The sequence below is a fragment of the Anarhichas minor genome, unplaced genomic scaffold (genome assembly GCF_050575085.1).
Source record: "Anarhichas minor isolate MPS153535 unplaced genomic scaffold, ASM5057508v1 ptg000028l, whole genome shotgun sequence".
Lineage (NCBI taxonomy): Eukaryota > Metazoa > Chordata > Actinopteri > Perciformes > Anarhichadidae > Anarhichas > Anarhichas minor.
This window is the reverse complement of record NW_027466474.1, coordinates 5,770,251-5,789,780: the sequence shown is the minus strand read 5'-3', so window position 1 is coordinate 5,789,780 and position 19,530 is coordinate 5,770,251. Positions and strand designations below refer to the sequence as shown.

Here is a 19,530-nt window from a genome sequence, read left to right as displayed (position 1 = left end):
CTTAGTCCTTACCTTTAACTGCACTTTGCGAGGAACAGACATTACATGCTCTTTTTGAACTGATACGCCGTACAAACATTAACTGCAGGCACATGTGATGCTGTGAGTCTGTAATGTGTGCAAGAAATAAATCTTTCCGCAGAAATGACATTCATTATTCATCTGCTACCCACACAACAGTAGATACTGTGACATTAATGCAGGCCTGTCTGTCATGAGTGGTGGTACCTCCAGGATAAACAAGAGGGGCCACATGGGCAATTACATATGTGAAAAATAACAAGCGGTTCTGTCAAAATAAATGCCTATAATTTACAGTAGAGTCACAGTTTGACATTTTTTTTTTTTTTTTGATGTCTTACCTTTCAACATTTTGACAGCGACAGTCTTGCAGGTTGAGAGCTTGTCGATCCCAAAGGCAGAAGCCTCCACCACTTTTCCAAACGCTCCATGGCCAAGAGTTTTGCCTGGCAAAGGAAGAAGGTATTCGATAAGTGGGACGACATTAGAGTTCCCTGTCCCTCAGGCAGAAAAATCAGACAAGGTTCCCTGTCAGTCAGGCTATGGGTCTGTAATTAAAACAACACACGCCAGGAGAATTTATGGCTCACTTAAGACTGGATGACAGCGTAGGTCACTGATAAGTAATGACCCTACACAGCTGCTGCAGAGAGGGGTGACACCTATTCCACGTAACTTAATGTGGCTGTGTATATTCTCAACATGAAACACTTTTAAAATGAACTTTTAACCTTTTGTGGTTGAACTTCTTGTCCGGAAAATGCCAATCAAATATGCTCAAAGCAGAGAAATCAGAAACAGTGACGTAAATGAAAGTTACAGTCAAATAATTTTTGCATTAGAAAATCTACATCATCCTGTTCATCACCACAAGTAACACATCATCAAGGGCATTACCTGCTGGGTTGTGTACATTTTCATTCATCCAGCTAGCAAGCTATTTACACACACTAATATTGTGAGATATCCCAAGTGTGGCTCTGGATGTTCTGTTATTGTTTAAACATCATCTTAACATCTAAAGTTATGGCAGCTTTGCGGTTAACCCATTTAAAAGAAACCAACTGTGTCTAAAGTTGCCCGTAATATATGAAAATTATGTCTTCAACATTTTTCTGCACATTGGATTCTCACCTAGTCGCAGTCGGTCACGGGGAAATTCCCATTTACTGCTGTCGTACTGAAGAAGATCATTCTGCTCCTCGAGGGGACACTCGTCAGGGTCAATGATGATAGACGGACCCATCTTATACTGTGCGGGTTGCTGAGGGTGTTAAATTACAAAATATGAATGATCTAATACGTTTTTGACAATGACAACCACGACACAACGCCGAGTTTTGAACTTTTGTTTCATTTCAAATGATCAGTAAGTAGTGAAAAATGTTGAATTGACTATAAAAATTCTTGCTCTACGCATACTTGTCCAGATCAAAGGTGCATAAATGTTTCCTCGTTGTTTTATTTGCATGAGTACATTATGTTCTCCTTTGGCTAAACTTACAAATGAGCTCAGCATTTCCAGCTCATCGAAGGAAATGTGGAAATCATAAACACTGGCTAAATGTGTCCTTCCATTTAACTGTCTTTCACAAGAAGCATTAGTCAGTCGCTTCTATGAAATCATTGGAGTCAAATTAGTTGAAAACAGGAACCAGAAAAAGAAGAAATCACAAATGCCATGACACTTGAACTTTCCTCATCTTGGCAAATGCTAATGTCATATGCTTTCTAATATGAAGAAGTAACACAACGTCTTACCTTCCTTAGCTTGCGGATGAAGAGGATCAGCATGAGCCAGAGGAACGTGGCTGCAGCTCCCGTACACACCAAAATGATCACCTCAACGTTTGGCTTCCCTTCATCCCCTGGAAGGAGAAAAACTATTGTCAACTACCAGACCTATTAAGCAAAGAAACCACTGTGTGCTTTTCATGACCTCATAAATTGTCATTTAATAGTGAGATCAAAAGAAAACATTCTGTTACAAATTTGTCAATCATTTATTTGTTTGTTTGTTAATTCTCTGGGAGATTATTTACAAAAAGGAAATGGAAACACACTTTGGTGTTTATTTATGGTTTGCTTAGGATATGCATACCACACTTTTTCCGATAATATTTTCTTCCAAACACTGTTTTTTCTTAACTATCCATGTCGACACTCTGAAACATCGTATCCCTTGAATCTGCACAACAAGTTTGTCTGGCGCTTATATTATGTAATCTTTGACTAAACAGCCAAGCAGAACATGCATACAGCCTGTTGCTGAAATATCTTTGTGGTGCAGATGGAATTGATAACACTTACTGTTGAATTTTAAGAGAGATTGAAGTTGAGCCTTTTTAGAATCTGTTTGGAAAAAACTACATGCATGACATCTCACCTACACTGCCATCCTGACCTTCACGTCAATTCATTTACATGTGAAGGTACACAGGCACACACACACACGTTAAGAGACATGCTACTCCAATTATCTACTGTGTGGTTCCAGCCCCTTGGCTGTTGTAGCACTCAATCTAATGCACTCATTAGTGGACCTCTTAACACTTCACAGAGGTCACGTCCTCAAGGTAAAGGCCCTCAGCCAGAGCCTCGGTCATAAAACCCGAGAAGGAATTCACTTGGCATTCCTGGCAGCCACAGATTTTCTGTCAGGGGAAACTTTTCATAATGAAGTCAGACGAGAGCTATTTGTAGTGGTGACAAGAAAACAAGAGGGCCTCTTGATTGGACATGCAGAATATGCAATGACTCCACTGTTTTGGACAGACGATTAGTGTATTTGATGCGATGTGTAGCCCACAACACTCCACTGACAATGCAGCAAGTTGTTGGTGAGTGTTGGATCTTTTTTGATGGTTAGTTAGTTAATATCTCAAGGCGTCTGAGTGACTTACCGAACACAGTAACAACAGCACTGGTTTTCGCAATACCCTCAACATTGCTGGCTACACACTCATAGAGACCCTCATCATCTTTCTTCACCCTCTCGATGGTCAGGACCCCGTCCTTTCCCAGACTGATACCTGCAACACACAATCTCAGTCAAACTGATACAGTTTAAAAGGTGTGACATTTAACATTTGGGACTCAATCTTTTGTGCAAGTGCAGACTGGCAGTAGTTCAAAAGCAGATGAAATGCTACAGTGTATCTTCAGGCACTTGAGCTTATAAGAATTATGGCTGGAAAATAACCCACTCTTACTCAGGTTGTGTTTATGCAGAATAATTTAATTTCTACTCAGGATGTTTTAAACACCATGAGCCAGAAATAATATGTTCTGTGGGAGCTGAGGTTATGCAATTACATAAAAAGGATTTAGCATACTTATCTTCTCACAGTGTGCGTGTAAATGCAAATATGACAACCTGAATACAACTGAATGAAACCTTTACTTTGCCAACAGGCCGTAATTATATAAACGATTGCAACAGTAAGTGCAGCTTAACTGCACAAATGTCTTCAGTGTGCATAGATAGGAACTTTAGGGTTTTGGAAATATAAATTCAGCTTCTGAAATGACATCACCCCCACTCTGAATCAGAAATGCTGTTTACTTGTGCCTCGAGCAAATATGCCCTACAATGAAAAAACGTGGCCTGGTCTTTGACACATTGAGAAACTGTCAGCGGCTTTCAAAGCAGATGACAGATTCACCTGCTGATTATACAGTCTTCCTAACAGCAAAATGTATTCTTTCTCTTTCAGCCCATCATCCAGTTGTGCAGTTCTGCAGCAGGATTGCACTTGTGCCACTGTTAACCAATATTATAAAATTGTATCATATCATAAGATAATCATGGCACATAGAATAGCATTCTCAGGTTACCTGGTCCTCCCTGCACCTGAATGCCATTTTTGTACCACATGATGTACGGACGAGGAACTCCCAGAGCAAAGCAGGCCAGCTTCAGGGTGCTGCTACTGTTCACATCTCGATCAGTCAGATTTTGACTCAGCCAGGGGCTTTTTCTCACTGCACAAAAAACAAAACATAAAAAAAGGTTTGAATTAAAGCTGCTGTTTCTCTATTACTGTCTTGTTCAGACAGCGACTTATCAAGTGTTGCAAGTTTCTTATATCCTCCTCTAACTCACCATCCACAAAAAGTGCCGCGGTCTTGAGTTCAACCCTCTTGTGGAGCTTGTATGCTTGGCACTTGTAACCTGTAGTGCTGATTTGGGACACGTTATGCAGATGGAGAGAAAGAGAAATGGAGTAGCGGCTGATCTGGAGACTGGACACGTTGGAAGTGATCGTTTGATTCCTGGAATCCAACCAGTGTAGGTCTTTGTAAAGGTAGCGAGCTGCCCGACAGGTCAGAGTGACGTCATCCCCCTCGATGGCTGCCTGAGGTTCGATGGTGATTTCCTCAGGTTGATCTAGTGTGAAAATGGATTTCAATGATGTTGAATCATCCTCAGTTCCAGATACATTCAATGATCAGATGGGGTCAACAAAAATTACTAATTATGAATAAAGAAGAGCATTCCACATCATCTGTTTTACACGAACAGAGACACTCATCCTGTGTTGGACAATACTTGCTGCTTGTTGCAATGCCAGGAATGTCAAATTTGCAGTTATTTCCTGTTTCATCACTGCTAATTGGAAGCACGTTGCCAGGGGACTGCATGCCTGACGGCGCTGCCGCACTCATCCGATTGGAGAGAAGCTGAGTCTGGGCCCCAGGGGAACCAGACTGAGCTTGTTTATTCAGATTGCTGGAAAGCATTCTGTGTTCCGTAAGAGAAGGCAGCTGTTATCACATTTGTGTCCTCTTTTTTAGCAGTATTCTCCATCTTTCTCCGTCTTCCTCACCTCTGGAAGAGAGATGAATTCCTCTCTGGAATTCCCTCACTCTGGGAGACACGTTTTTTGGCCCTTGGCATCCCCTCAAGCTTGGGCTCACCCGCATACATCCCTCTCCAAAAGAAATCCACCACACCTCAGGAGATGTGATTCACTCAGCTTTTAAGGAATTGTGATTCACTTTGTTGCAGTGACACCTCATCCTCACTATGAATACATGACTGTCTTAATGGATATCTATGTTGGGAACTCTTGAAACTCTCGAATTCTCCTAGCAGAAAGCTAACGGAGAAAGAGGAATGACCTGCTGGCAGCAGAGCAGGAATGCATGCTATTAATAGTTATTTTTAAAAGCGTGCCATTATAGCACTCCATATGGCTCAGGACATGTTTGCCTCTCTTCCACCCTGAAGCCACTCAGCTGCAGTGGAAGATGGTTTCAATTAATGCCCCCCTCTGGTTTCTTTATTGCACAATGCAATCTGCACATTCCTTCGCTGTTCTTGCAATTCATTACAGCGTGTACTGTACGTGTAGATAATTTGAAAGAATCCAGTGCACAGTATAGTGTATTTTGCTATTATTGCAATAAAACTCTGTTTGCACTTTTAGCTATTCAGATTTAAATATTTCAGCTCTCATATTCTGGTGACCCACTTACCGTCAACGTAGAAAGGGATCGTCATTGTGCTCTTGCCAACTTCATTCTGGGCCACACATGTGTACTGTCCTGACATGACAGCGTCTCCTATCACCAGGGTGCTCACAGTCTAATTGGGATAAGAGGGGCAATTATCACTGATTGTTCCAAACAGAAAGAAAACATGTGGAGATAAACAACAAATGCTTAACATCACAATTCAGAATTCCGCTTTGACTTGAACTTTCAGTGTGACGTATCTTTAAGGTTCAATCACCATCAGAGCAGCGAGTCGCTGTTAACAGGCGGGTAAGAGGTCCAGAGCCTGGTTTGACTTATACTTCCCAGTGCGTAACATTAATAAAAGGATACATCTGGAGTTTAAACCCCGCTGAGTCGCCTTCAGACCTGTACTATAGATCTAGTGCCACGGCTCGGGGTCCATTTCCTGGAAAGCACTTCTAACGCCATACTCAATTTTATCATTGCACCAGTTTAACATTTCAATGGCTTAAATAGACAAAATAATAAGTGAAACTTGGGTGAGGGCCAGACTGCGTGGGGCTCTGCTTAGTGTTCAGGTTGACATCTGTTTTTTGGGGGCCAGTTAGCTACATCAAAGAGAGTGAATGATGTGGGTGTATTGTCTGGGTGTATGCTGGCCTAAACCTCCTGGGCTTGTAGGAGCTATTGTGCTGACTCTCAAGACACACAGCTGTAGCCATGAAACAATGTTCACGATACAAACACTCAGGCAGTCACAGAATGTGTGTTGAAAAGTCATATCATATTGTTCGATTCATGCTGCTCTGACACTTGTCAAAACAGACATGGAGTGGCCTTATGGTATTATGTTAAGGCTATTACTCACCATGATGTAACCCGAGCTCGAACACAGTCATTTAAACAATTGTGCACAGTCCCCAAGAGGTGACCTGACCAGACGCACTGTGACCTCTGTGCCCCCCCTGTGTTTTCCATATATTATGACCCGGGCCAGTCTTCCTCTCTACTGGGCCTTCTGGGGAGGCACTGAAAGGCCCGGCCTTGACTACGTTCTTATTCACGGGCCAAAACGATTTATGTGGGGTGACAGAGAGGAATTCACTTCCAACAAATCCCTGTTCTTTTAAACTTCTGCTTGTTATCATTGACCCTTAGTCCTAACCCTCATAAAGCACCAGCGTTTGGCCACAAGTACTTTTAAATAAGTGGTGCCTCCCAATTCATGTCAGAGACATATCAGAACTGATGCCCTATGAAAATTGTCAAAATTACAATTATTATATGATTGTGGGTTTCATTCTGAGCTTAATCAGAGAGCAGGAGACAATAAACCACTTACTTATGAACCAGAAATACAGGTGGAAACAGTGAACGAAAAGTTTGGATTGAGAATGATCATGGATTCTTTATAGCTGAAAACCTTTATAACAACGAATATGTGCCTTACTTGGCCCATTTGGCTGTAATGGGTTTCTTTAACCTAATCCTATAGAGGCAAAGGAGGCCTGTTCTTAATTATGTTTGGGGTGAACAGTTTTAGTAAACGGCTCCCACAGGACATTTGTCTACAGTTTCCGTATTGTGTTTAGGTTTGCACGAAGACATGTGTTTTATGTTGTCTAAGAAAAGCTGATGGACTCGTAGATCCGACATTCAAACCTGAGTGTTGATTTTGCAGAAATAAATAATTGAGGTGTAAGACAACTAAATGTGCCTAATGTGTTGGTGTGACAGACTATTTGTAGCTGCTTAGATGCACTGTTTTCATGATCAGAGCTTGCTTTTATAATTACATTATGTGCAATTACAGCAGAATATGCTTACATAACAAAAGCACAGTTCCAGCTGTTTTTCAGTGTGTGTAGTGGCTCTTCGTCACAGGTAATGGTGTAGGGTAGAATCTATAAAAGTCTGTCCAAAGCTCTTAGCACACGCATGGCTTAAGCCATATATATTTTGCACTGTTTACAAGGCTTAGATCCAAGAGTCTAAACAGCAGAAAAGATTAACTGATGTCAGAATAAAAGATGTTTCTTTGGCAAGGCCCAGGATGAAGCTGCAGCTGCTTCATTTACAGGCCTTCTTCATATGAAAGAACTGTGAATGTGTATGTCACTCCATTATAGGAAAATTAACTGTGTCTATGCGTAATGGGTTCACCATTTCAAAGTACAGGAACAGTCTGGTACAGATCTTGCACATTATAGGAAGGAAATGCAGTTAGTTATCCAAGTATGTTACATTTATATTGTAAATGTACATTATTTATCAATATAGCATCTTCCTTTTCAGATGCAACACATCATACGTGTATTTTCTTGGTTGTTTATTCCAAGAATAAATCAAGATTTTTTTTAAGAGCAACAATGAAAAACAAGACTGATTTCTTCAAAAGGGACTGCTGAGGGCCTTTTCATGGGCTTTGGTCACAGTTACATAAGTCAAAACTACTGCAGACAAAATAAATCACTTTCAGTGAAAAAAGTACATCATCACTGCCAAAAGCAGGAACATAGTAATGATTTATGGATTTCAGATGTTACATCTGACTTTCAAGCCCCGGTCACAAGAGGTTTCTACTTGAACCTGACCTAGCGTTTGGTCTATTCCCTTGATCCGTAGACTTCTTCTTGATCCAATTCTCATATAAATCTTATTGTTGAGTTGGTCACTGATACTTGTCATCCACATGTCACGGTGTGCATCTGTTGTTTCAAACCCATATGGAAACACTACAAATAAAGTTTAACCACATACCTTGTTTTTTCCTTTAACCAGCTCAGACTTGTCATTTATGCTCTTAATCCAGTTGTGGGAGTTATTTCCCCTGTCAACAATGTTGACCGGAAGAGGCTTGTTGTTAGCATTGCAACTGTAGAACAGAAAAAATGTAATAAGAAATACGCAATCAGTATGAATAGAGACAAATGTAGATGTGTTGGACCTTAAACAATACAACACAGAAAAAAAAGACTCTCATGCTGTTTAAATTGGGAACCTTGATGTTACGTTAGAACACATCCTGCTTACATCACACGATTATAAAGTACAACGTGCTATCTTACTTTAAAAGCCCTGATTCTGAAAGGGTGAGGGTATTTTAAAAGACCACTGAGACTGATGTGGGTCGAGTCCAGGTCTAGACCAGATTGTCTGGGTTATAAAACCAAGAGAAAGCATTCATTTGACCACCAACCCCCCAAACCCTTCACCGCCCGTGGTGGGGAACAATCAGCCTGATGAGAGGAGAGGCAGAGGAGGAAACAGCAACAGCGACAGGAAGGGCTGTGCTATGCGTCACCTCGTACAGGAAACAGCCCCCCCTCCACACGTTCTGGCCAGAGGAGATAAGGTTGATCCTAAGACCTTGGCGGTCAACAAGGGACAGCTGATAACTTCTCAACCTGGCGATAAAGACACCCCCATATTTCTGCCCCTTACCCTATCAGACTCATTCCACATCCAACATACCAAGCTTCCCTCACCTCTAAACCTTTCCCACTCCCTGCGTGTCCCCTCAAAACTCCCAAAGATTTAGATGAGATATGATCTTGAAGGGCTAAATACTGGATTTACAGTGACAGGTACTTTGCAGGGTCAGGGCTGTATAAAACAAACATTTTGCACAATTGGCCTCCCACCAGGCTATAGCTGTTCCCTTGTCTCATTAGCTGCCTGCCACTGTTCATAGTGCCAGCCCTGATTATCTTTAGGCCAGGCAGAAAGAGTTGCTCTGACTCAATGCTCATGAATCTGGCAAGTACAAGAAGGTTTTTGAGATCATTTAATAAATGAAACAATAGAGGCACTGATGGATTAACGCCATTGAGTATGTAACAGAATTTCGTCTCTTTCTTGTGCAGTGGTCCACAATGTTGTTTTTGGTAATGGTGTTGAGGCCTGATAACCCAAGGGTAATGACCCATTGTTTTCCTGATCTTACGACTCGTAGGTCTCCTGCTGCCATTGACGAGCCAGGATCTCAGGGAATGTTCATCTTGTTTGTGGGTTCACTACCAGGCCGGTATTCATGCACAGTCACTCATACACTCAGTTCTGTTCGGGTGTGTAACAGCTCTGGGAATCTGAGATTAATACATCTCCCCTATTTTTCCCCTTCAGCCTACAAAGCCACTGACCACAAACGAGAGGGCAGCTCTCGAGGGCTACGTTTCTTTGATTAATGTGTCGTATTCTGGGACAGAGTCAATTTAGTCAATGTAGATCTGTTTGACAGTGGGATCCCCGGGCTGGTCTGGTGGGTCTGGGCCCTACAAGTACGTACTGTTAAGTCTATGATGCTGTTTTTTGTGAATACAAATAATACGTTTTTTACAAAATATAAGTTTTTGTCCTCCAACACATTTTGAATCAGATTATGTTATTCAGATTTCCCTTTGATGCGTTTTAAATTCTTCAAAATTGGAAATTGGAAAAGTTTACAGAAAATCTAGTCTAAACATTTCAGTTTTTGTGAATATAGCAAGATGGTGACTCACTTTACAAGTGCAGGGTCTGAGTGACACGGTTGCCAGAACCAAAAGATGTCTGGATAGGGTATCCCATAAGCAGTGCAGGTTAGCTGATGCTGTTTGCCAAACATGTAGGGCTGCACGTCCACAGTGGCAAGCTCTGCCTCTGAAATGGTTGGTTTCACTGTGAGAGAGGAGTGCACATAAACACACATAAGAACACAGACACAGACACAAACACAAAAACACAGGGAGAGCGAGATAAAGAGAGAGCGACAACAGGTTAGATCAACCAGCCACCATCCCAGCCCACTGTGGAATCTCATAATGTCTTTATAATGAGGGCCGGCAGTTATGATGGATAGCCATGAAAAAGGTGCACACCAGTTGTCCTTTGGACGTCGTGTAGGAGAAGAATGGCAGGATGATTGGATAGCCCAGGGCTGTAGGTCCAAGAGTGACCCCACAGTGGCCCATGCCCATCAGTGTATCAACCATCAACAACAGACAGAGATCCTTGTGCCGGTCCACATCACCTAGCCATTCTCTCCATTTTGAACAGCTTAGATAGTCAGGCTACACACAGCGACATAGCTAGGCAAACCACAAAACCTGCACACGCCATCACGTAGGACACATTCATAATCTGGAGCACTCTGACAGCCCTAAACAACTGATGAAATAGTTCCATAATTGATACCAGGAATCTCCCTTCACTGTGTTTAGTTGTGGCTGTGTGTTTTAATTGTTTGTCATTCCAATAAATCAAAGTTTTGTGAAGCAGGACAGTTAAGGATCATAAATAAAGTGTACACAAACCACAGGGAGCTGATTTTACACTTTTTGGCACACTATTGGGATTGCTGTGTTTAAAGAATGCAATGAATATAGCGTTGCCCCCCCATGACAAGCTTGAAGTAGCTGACGCACACTTCTCTGTTCTCTATAGTAAGCAGACTTTGTCCAAATTTCAACCTAACACCCTAAAACATTTATAACCTCTAGTGTTAACAGTCATCAGTAGTATTCAGTTAAAACAATCAATTACATGCTCAGTCCTTGTTTTCCTCAAGCTGTATACATATTGTATGGAACATGTTGTTTATATGAGCTGCACTGTATATACACATGGTGAGGATGCAAATAAATGCTGGAGACTAGGGGGGGTCTGGAGCGGCTGGAATCTGCGTACAGAATAGAGCCCAGGCCATTTACACACTGCACCAAGCCCCCCAAAAGAGCCCCAATAATCAACAACAGCTGCCCCTGCTATGTCAATCCAGCCCTGGAATCAACAAGCCCCCAAATTCCTCTCATACTAGAGCTGCTACCTGCAGTCCAGTGAACTGCACTGAAAGCAGCTACAGTGCTGGGGCAGCCAAGGCACTGCTTCATTTCCTTAGGATCAGCAGTCATTATCAGGTTTATGGCAGCAGCTTACCGTGGACTACCAGCGTGTAGCTCAGATTCCTGTACACGCCCTTCACTTGGTTGCCCAGGCTTATGGTGAAGGCCCCAGCATGCTTCTGCTGCACATCAGAGATGATCAAGTTGTAACCAGCCATCTTGTAACAGGTGGAATTATTCTTGATAGGGACCCCATCCTTATACCTAAACATTGGAGGCATTGAAAGGTTTTTAAACCATGGATAAAGAGCAAGAATCAATGAAAGAAGTGAATGGAAAGTTGACTCATAAAGGTGCTCGTTCACTCAATACATAATCAGCAGTTTTTATTGGGACTTTAAAGCATTACTTACCATGCTGACATGTCTGTTGGTGGCAGAGTGTCGACCTTGGGGGCAAACACAAGCTTCTTTTTACCTTCTCTAACAGTAACCTTACCAGGCCGACCAGGCTTATAGGAGACATAGAGGTATGGATGCTCTGGAACAAAAGATTAATGACAGACATTAGAATCCATCGAAAAGCAAAGTTTTACCATCATATCATTGTAGAATCACCGCAGTGAGGTTTATCTGGAAGTTAAAATGTGTATGATCATTTTGTTGTGTTTTTATGCTTTGTAATAAACTTTGGAGCTCATGGAAATCGTCACCTGATTTTAAATCCATCCAAAGCATACTCACCATAGACAAGGACTGTTACTGAGACATTGTTGTGTACCGTGGGTTGAAGGTCAGCATTGCAGTGGTACTTCCCCTGATCCTCCATGGTAATGTTTGGCAAAATTAAAGCCTTGCTCATCACTAGAACATTAGCAGGGTGGTCCGTCGTCTTTTTGGTATAGTATTGCTTTTCCTGATGACAAAGGAGGAACTATAAATTCCACTGCTACATTCTGCGACGGTGTGTTTAACATATAGCAGCGCTATATCAAAAGTAAATCCTGAACTTACTTTCTTCTGTGGAAAATCCCATGTGAAGTTGATTCTTCCATTATAGGTGGTCTCACCAGTACAGTTGAGCATGAGGGTGTCTCCAACCAACACTTTGGCGACATTATTTGGGGTGATCTTCACATTCATAAGAACATGAGCTGTAAAAATGGTGACAAATATAAGAAGACAGAGAAACAGAGAAATCGACACTAATCTATATTTTTCAACTGAGCAAGATGGCTAGAAAGACAACAGACTCACTCATTCTCATAGGGATGTATATTGACTTGAACTCACGACCGTTGACCGTGGTTTTACAGGTGAGCATGCTATACTCAGTAACGGGTTGGTAGGGAATCTTGAATCCAACCTTCGGATCCCAGACTATTTCCTTAGTGGCCTTCTCTGATAAAGGTGGTTGCTGCAATCAAGAGAGTAGAGCAGAGAAGGTTTGTCAGTACCGTGGATATTTGGTGACATTCGTGATGTTCGTAAAGAACACTGAGCCAGACGGACTGAAGTGTTATGCACTCAACTTCATTTAACATGTAACTCGTGCTCTGCTGGGCTCAGCTGGGGACAGACATCTGAGTGAATATCAAATTAGTTTTTATTGTTTTGTGGAGTGCAACCTCTGTAATCATTTCATGCAATGGAGCACAAAACAGCGTTGACTCGGAAAAAGGATGTACGTGCCTGCTGCTGTTTGTTCTCAGGCCAGAAGTTGGGCTGGGAGAGGAGGCAAGGGAAGGAAGGAAGGAAAGGGAGCAGAAAGGAGGAGTGCCATAGATTCACCAACAGCAGGAAGGTCTCACAACCACTATCTGTGCCATCTGAGTCAGATGTGACTGTCCACGGCAGCCACCATGTCACATATTATATCAATGACAAGAAACGCACACCTTTGTGGTTGGCATGGTAGCTTTTCATGCTGTCTTTGGTGACCACAACCAGGCTCTTACGTTTGACAGAGAGAGAAAAAGCCTTGTGCAAACCATATCACTGAGGGAGCTCTCCTCCACTGACATCTTTAGCTGCACTCTGGTATCAAATGATCCTCATGATTCTCTGTTGTTTCCTGTAACTGGACACAGTGTGTACTCTTTTTCTCCTGGATTTCCTGATGTTTGTAAGAGAAGGGGGGCTAAATTTAGTCTGAGGGTCTATTCTGAGAAAAAACACTCTTGGAACACCTTCCTGCTCTTACAGGAAGCAGACAGAATGACTCCCATCGCCGCCCGTGAGCTTCACCCAGACAAGCCACTGTCCCTGGTCTGTTTCTGTATGCTCAACACAAAGGGTGTGAGAACCAGCAAGATGCCTCAAGCACAGAGTGCCAAAGACGACAAGAATACGATAAGGATGCCCTGCTGTGGTGTTAATAGCAATCTGGCTTTCTGAGATGGTGTACTGTGTGATTTACTTTTTAAATCCATGTGCAACCAGGTCTTTGGAGCACATACAGTGTATTACTATATACAGCACAATCATAAGCAGAAGGTGTAAAGTGTTTGCCTTCGAGAGACCTTACCCCTGTGAGTGTAACAACAGTATCAGGAGAGGACGTCCGGCAGGGAACCACCAGGCTGGTCTCATGCCTGTAGATGCTCAAGATTTTAAATCTATGGGGCTCCACAAATGGTTGCTCGGGATCTGAAGAACAACAAAAAAATAAAACTCTAAATAAGTGAGATCTAAAATACAGGTCAGTCAGAAATCGCATTTCAAAGCAGATGTGGACACTTACATTTAGTCTTTTGGGATAACCATGTTTTGTAGCAAATTTACAGCTGTTGTTCTGAAATAAACTGTTATGCTAGAGCTGAGTTTAGCTGTGCAATTGAATCAGAGCAATATCAGGGCATCCAACACAGAAATCAAATCCCAGATCAGTTCATTCTAACCGAATAAGGCAGCAGAGCACAGACAGAGCAATCAGGCTAGTGGTTTGTTCCTACTGGGCAGCCAGGCATCACACGGCCGATGTGGGAAATTCACGACTACACAAATAGTCTGCAATTGGTGTGAGGTCAAGCAGTAGTGGTGTGATAAAGGAACCATTATTTGAAAAGTAAGCATGAAAAATGATGTAATAAACGGCTGAAGGGCTTTGAAAAGAAAGCGTTTGACTAAACACAGGCACAGCAGGCGGCCTGGGAACCACATTCACAGAGAGGGAACAAAGTGCATCCAGCATTTAGTTTAGCCATTGTCTACAACTATTTCACATCCCTTAGACCAATATTTCATGATTTCATCTTTATATATATTATATTAAATGTCAAAAAGCACACACATCTAGCTAAAATGGGCTGATGTTGACTTGACACTCAAAATCTGCTGCTCTCCTTATGCCGCCCAACATAATTTCCATTTCAATGATTTTGTAACTGTAACTGGTGCCATGTGACACTTTAGCGGAGACTTCTGAGAACAGCAGCTGGAACCGGAAATGACCAGGGCTTCCCGTGCAATCACGCTAACCCTTCCACCTCCATAGTAGCAAAGAAACCACCTCCTCTCTCTCTCTCTCTCTGTCTCTCTCTGTCTCTCTCTCTCTCTCTCTCTTTCTGAATAGGAGAGCTGTGGCACCAGAATCTGAATGCTTGTAGATTAAAGTCAGCTTCCTAAATGTAAGGAATAACTGTAGTCATGTAAAGTGTGTACAATTGCAACATTTTTGTCTTTTTCTGTATTTCCTTCCTTCATTCTTTCTTCAAAACTTTCTTCCCTTTTTCAACTTTTTTCTTTTGCTTTCTTTTCTGTTCTTGCTGACACATTATTTTTTGGTTGCTAAAATGGGTGTTTTCCAGCTCTCGTATCTTGCGGGAAATATCAGATTGCTCATCAGCCATCGTATTCTGTCCATTATGTGCCATTGTTTGTGGGCCCAGTTCAACTCCATAGCCCTCCTCTTGCTTCAGCAGATGACAATCCCCCTGTGAAAACCTGTCTTTCATCAGGAGTCTTGACTTTTTACAAAAACAAATAGTTAATTCTTAGATGGAGTAAAAACAACTCAATTAAAAAAGAAATCCCTCTTAGCTGTGGTTTAGTTTATAGAACAATTATTTGTATTTCTAAACATTACATTCAATTTTTCTCAATCTAGAAAATTACGCACATTCTAGACTGGAGGGGAAAATGTCAGTGTCATAAATCTATCAGAGACTGCACAGGTTTCTGTTACATTCTCTTATTCCCACTGGTTCATTTACTGCATTTGATAAAAACCACAGATAATCTGAACTGGCGAGAGCGCTTTGCAGGCCTCACCTGGGACGTAGACGTAGATCGAGGTGACGTGTTCAAAACCGTTCTTGGAGTAGATACAGCTGTAGCTTCCTGTGTCATTGACACTTAAGCTTGCGACTGTCAGTTTGCTGCAGTGAGAGTGATGTCTGGGATCACACGGCTCCACCTTCACCCCCTCTGATGAGATCGATCGACTGGGATCACCAAGTCTCCAGTGCAGCAGGCCATGACCGCTGACAGAAGACAGACGGACAATATTAGAGGAATACGGAGAAAATATTCCTTACCGTTTGATGACCGAGGCTACTTTGTGTAGAACATTTAAAACAATATTACATACCAAATATGTTGTTTTTCTTTCTAATTTGACGCACCACATTACAGTGGATCTGTTCTCTGGCAACAAAGCATTGAATCAAAAACTTGTATTTCGGATCCATTTCGAGGAGAAGTGTCATAGCTGGCAACTCACAAGCTTTTTCATTTAGGCAGCGGCTGTTCTCCGCTTGGAACTTTCTGACTTGATGTTCTTTTCAAGTTTATTTTGAGTTAATCTGGAGTCACCCAGTTACTTGAACTTTCACATGGGAACATGCTTCTCCTGAGTGATGTGCTCAGCTAACACATTCTTTCCATTTTAAAACTCTCATTAAAGAGATCCCAGAGGAACATCAAACATGTCTTGCATACCATTGCCTTTGCCTGCAGAATTTTGGGTCAAGCAACCTCCAGCTCTCGTCCAGTGACAGAAAACAAGACGGTATGGGCCAGGCATGTTAGCATATGGCCTTATAGGGAAGCATTACTTTAGATAGATATGAGTTCCTGAACATTCCTTGGGGGCCTACAAAATGATGCAAGGCTCTCAAAATTCTTAACAAATGTGAATGCAGCACACTTTGGTCCCACCATCCCAAAAGGAAATTGCAACAGGCTGATAAATGTGGTCCACCACTTGTCCCAGCATCTTTGTAGCCAGCAAGTGTCCTGAGGCCCAGGCATGTGGTGTTTACTTTCCCCCTGGCCTTTCTGTCATGTGATGAGACAAGAGTCTAAACTTTATGGCTGCAGTGACAGTTCAGACACTGACTCCTCTCTTCTGATAACTGACCAAGAAAGGGCAAGAAAAACTAGGGTCATGAACTTCTTTGATTATTGCAAAAACGGATGTTTAGGATTTCCTGCGTGACAAAATACTTACTTTTGTCAATCAGGTATTTACATATTCATCAAAGTCTACATGCAGTGATGGAATAAGTATTCAGATCCTTTAACCTATTGTATAAATACCACAAATACAAGTAAAAGTCCTTCATTGAAGATGTTACGTAACGGAGAGTGAAAAACAAAATGTACTTAAAGCTACTACAGGGAACATTAATTTTGTGTTGATTTTGCTGGTCCCTGTGTACAAAAGTGGTTTCTGAGCACCGGTGTCCCTTTAGAAAACCTCCCATTTTACTGCAGCAGGGTCTGACAGTCTGCCCAGCACAGTCCTGGTTCTCCTGTGCCTCCCTTCAGTGGGCCCAGCAATACGGCCTGGGTCTCCTGCAGCATGGTGTTGGTGTTGCTCCCAGTGGGGATCGGAGGAGCAGCGAGGCAAAGCTCTGCTTCTAGCTGGAGGAGCAGACAATGCTGCCGGGCTCTGAGCTCTCCTCCCCCCGCCAGAGCTTTTAACTGCAGGTTGAAGCCGGATCTGGGTCTGGTTGCTGCTGGATGCCCAGCTGGAGTCTGAGCTGAAGGAGTGTCTGGTGGACCTGCATGATTTCATCTAATTTCGCACGGAATCCAATCTCGTGGCCACGATGAGCAGTATTAAGAATAACTTTATAGAAAAAGTTAATCTTCTTGCTGATGGTCTACTACAATTGTCTATTGGTCTATTGTCTACTACAATTTTACCTTTGGGTAGGTTAATCTGTAACAACGCACTATATTAGCTAAATATGACATTGAACACTGATTTGTCGTTTTGGTTCACTTGGCATTGACACAAATCGGTGTGTTGCATACCTGCATGTGAGGTTCAATAAATCGTTCTTAGGTCGAATGAGGGGATTGTCAGAGGGCAGAATCTTAGGCGAGTGCTCCGTCTCCAAATGTCCTGTTGAACACACACACACATAGAGCACTATTAGTGACAAAGGCCTACAAACCTACACATTTACAGCATCTCATTAATGTTGTTTGTCTCAAAACAGTAAAAAAAGATTGTAGGAAATCCCCCATGAATCACTTCAGCGCTGTGCATGTGGGTTCACTTTGTGCCGACATGCTCCTGCCTCTTATGCAAGTGATGGGCTGCTGTGAGAGCACTGGGGGTGTTTCCGGTGCTGGGGGGACAAGTAGAATGAATAGTGGTCTGGGATGAGCAGAAAGAAAGAAAGAAGGTGGAATGGAGGGGGGTGATACTGGGAGCATGTTAGACCACTAAATCCACCGCTCAACCTCCTTTAATGGGTGCTCTCTTCCTCTCTTTTAGGAACAAGTCATTTTTTCGACCCTGCACTCAAAGTGCTATTACTGTATTACATTATCACGGGGGAAAATCCGGGGTCGACATGTTTGAATCAAAGGTGGCCTCTAGCCAGCTGTAACTGTTGAGTGGTCCCTTTAACAGTGATCAACATTGGAAACACTGATTCTCACTGCTGTCCAGGAGGTCTCACAGTCACATAATGTGATTTCCTTCTTTTCACTGAGCTCCCTGAACAGCTTGTCATTGTGGTCAGAAAACAGGTTTATTATATCGAAATGTGACGGTCTTCAGGGAAACGTCTATTTGTAGCCAGAATCAAGAAAGACAATGGAGTTACACAACAGCTTACTGACATGCTGACACACGATGAATACACATGTGTATGCACACGCGCAGAGAAAAACCACACACATACACAAGTACACCTGCATTTAGAAATGCAAACACACATATACAGAAAAACACAAACAGAAACACACACGCTGCTAGTAATTGTCTATTATTCAGAACAGCTGTTGTGCTAAGAATGAGCTGACGGTGTGTTGGCAGTAGCACTCAATATGGACTTCCTCACTAAATATTAGCACGTCATTGTTTTATTGTCCAAGGTTATGCAGAGGGGAAGGGATGTGGCTTATAGTCTTTCATGCTGTGATACCACACGCTGTTCAGCTGTATATTAGATTAATAAAAATCAAGCTTCCTGACCTTAATAAACAATCCCAGAATATACAAATCACAAGTTAATAACTATCTGTTGTTGATTTCTCCTGAAAGGTCACACACATTTCCTTGAGAATGTTCTAGTTTGTGTTTTATGACCTCACATCTGCAGATTGGCGGCGAGTCATATAGTTGAATGAATTGCTGGAAATGAGAACATTGCAAAATTATGGATTAATCAAACTGAATTTGACCCCCGGAGCCTGTTAAATACAATTGGCAAAGTAAAAAGCGCACTACCTCATGTCCTGTCTGCAACAATGATTTCTGATGTTGTGATACAAAAGCAACCAATGTAAGAATGTTGGCATCTGCTTGAACACATAACACCAATAACAACAACAAAAAAACATCTTCCTGACCTAGAATTGCAGGGTTAGAGTTGGGGGGGACATGAAGCTCATCTCTTAAAACATGTTTCCCTATTCTCCTCAGTAACACACTACAGATGGATGAATCAGCAGGGGCCCCCAGCAACCCACTGATAGAGAAAAAAGAAATGTCCCGCAGTTGTCTCTCAACACCCACACCGTCAAAACTCCCAACTGCCCCACTGCCTGCCCAAAGCTGACCTCAGCAAGCACCCGGACACCCCTAACCCCCCGTAACAGCTGTGTGCCGCATTCCTCCAGCAGAGAGCCTGAAAAATGCCAGAAATTGTGATTACTGTGTTGGTTCAAAGAGCCCCGAAGCTGGTTCTCATTAAGAGCCATTAGGAAGAGGACAGGCATGGAACAAACTAAATGAGGGAGAGAGAGAGAAGGAGGCTGTG

General features: G+C 42.4%; 1 protein-coding gene across 1 annotated transcript in view; it reads right to left on the bottom strand.

The window, feature by feature from the left end:
• kdrl (kinase insert domain receptor like) overlaps positions 1-19,530 on the bottom strand; it is a 39,761-nt gene that overhangs the window by 15,771 nt on the left and 4,460 nt on the right. The window contains exons 2-18 of the mRNA XM_076103371.1: positions 17,570-17,660; positions 15,578-15,789; positions 13,833-13,954; positions 12,563-12,722; positions 12,320-12,459; positions 12,050-12,221; positions 11,720-11,846; positions 11,401-11,570; positions 9,987-10,143; positions 8,245-8,359; positions 5,503-5,611; positions 4,127-4,411; positions 3,859-4,005; positions 2,925-3,053; positions 1,783-1,889; positions 1,156-1,285; positions 363-467 (exon numbers count right to left, since the gene is read on the bottom strand). Of these exons, the coding sequence (XP_075959486.1) occupies positions 363-467; positions 1,156-1,285; positions 1,783-1,889; positions 2,925-3,053; positions 3,859-4,005; positions 4,127-4,411; positions 5,503-5,611; positions 8,245-8,359; positions 9,987-10,143; positions 11,401-11,570; positions 11,720-11,846; positions 12,050-12,221; positions 12,320-12,459; positions 12,563-12,722; positions 13,833-13,954; positions 15,578-15,789; positions 17,570-17,660 (2,478 nt within the window). The remainder of the gene's footprint in view (positions 1-362; positions 468-1,155; positions 1,286-1,782; positions 1,890-2,924; positions 3,054-3,858; positions 4,006-4,126; positions 4,412-5,502; positions 5,612-8,244; positions 8,360-9,986; positions 10,144-11,400; positions 11,571-11,719; positions 11,847-12,049; positions 12,222-12,319; positions 12,460-12,562; positions 12,723-13,832; positions 13,955-15,577; positions 15,790-17,569; positions 17,661-19,530) is intronic.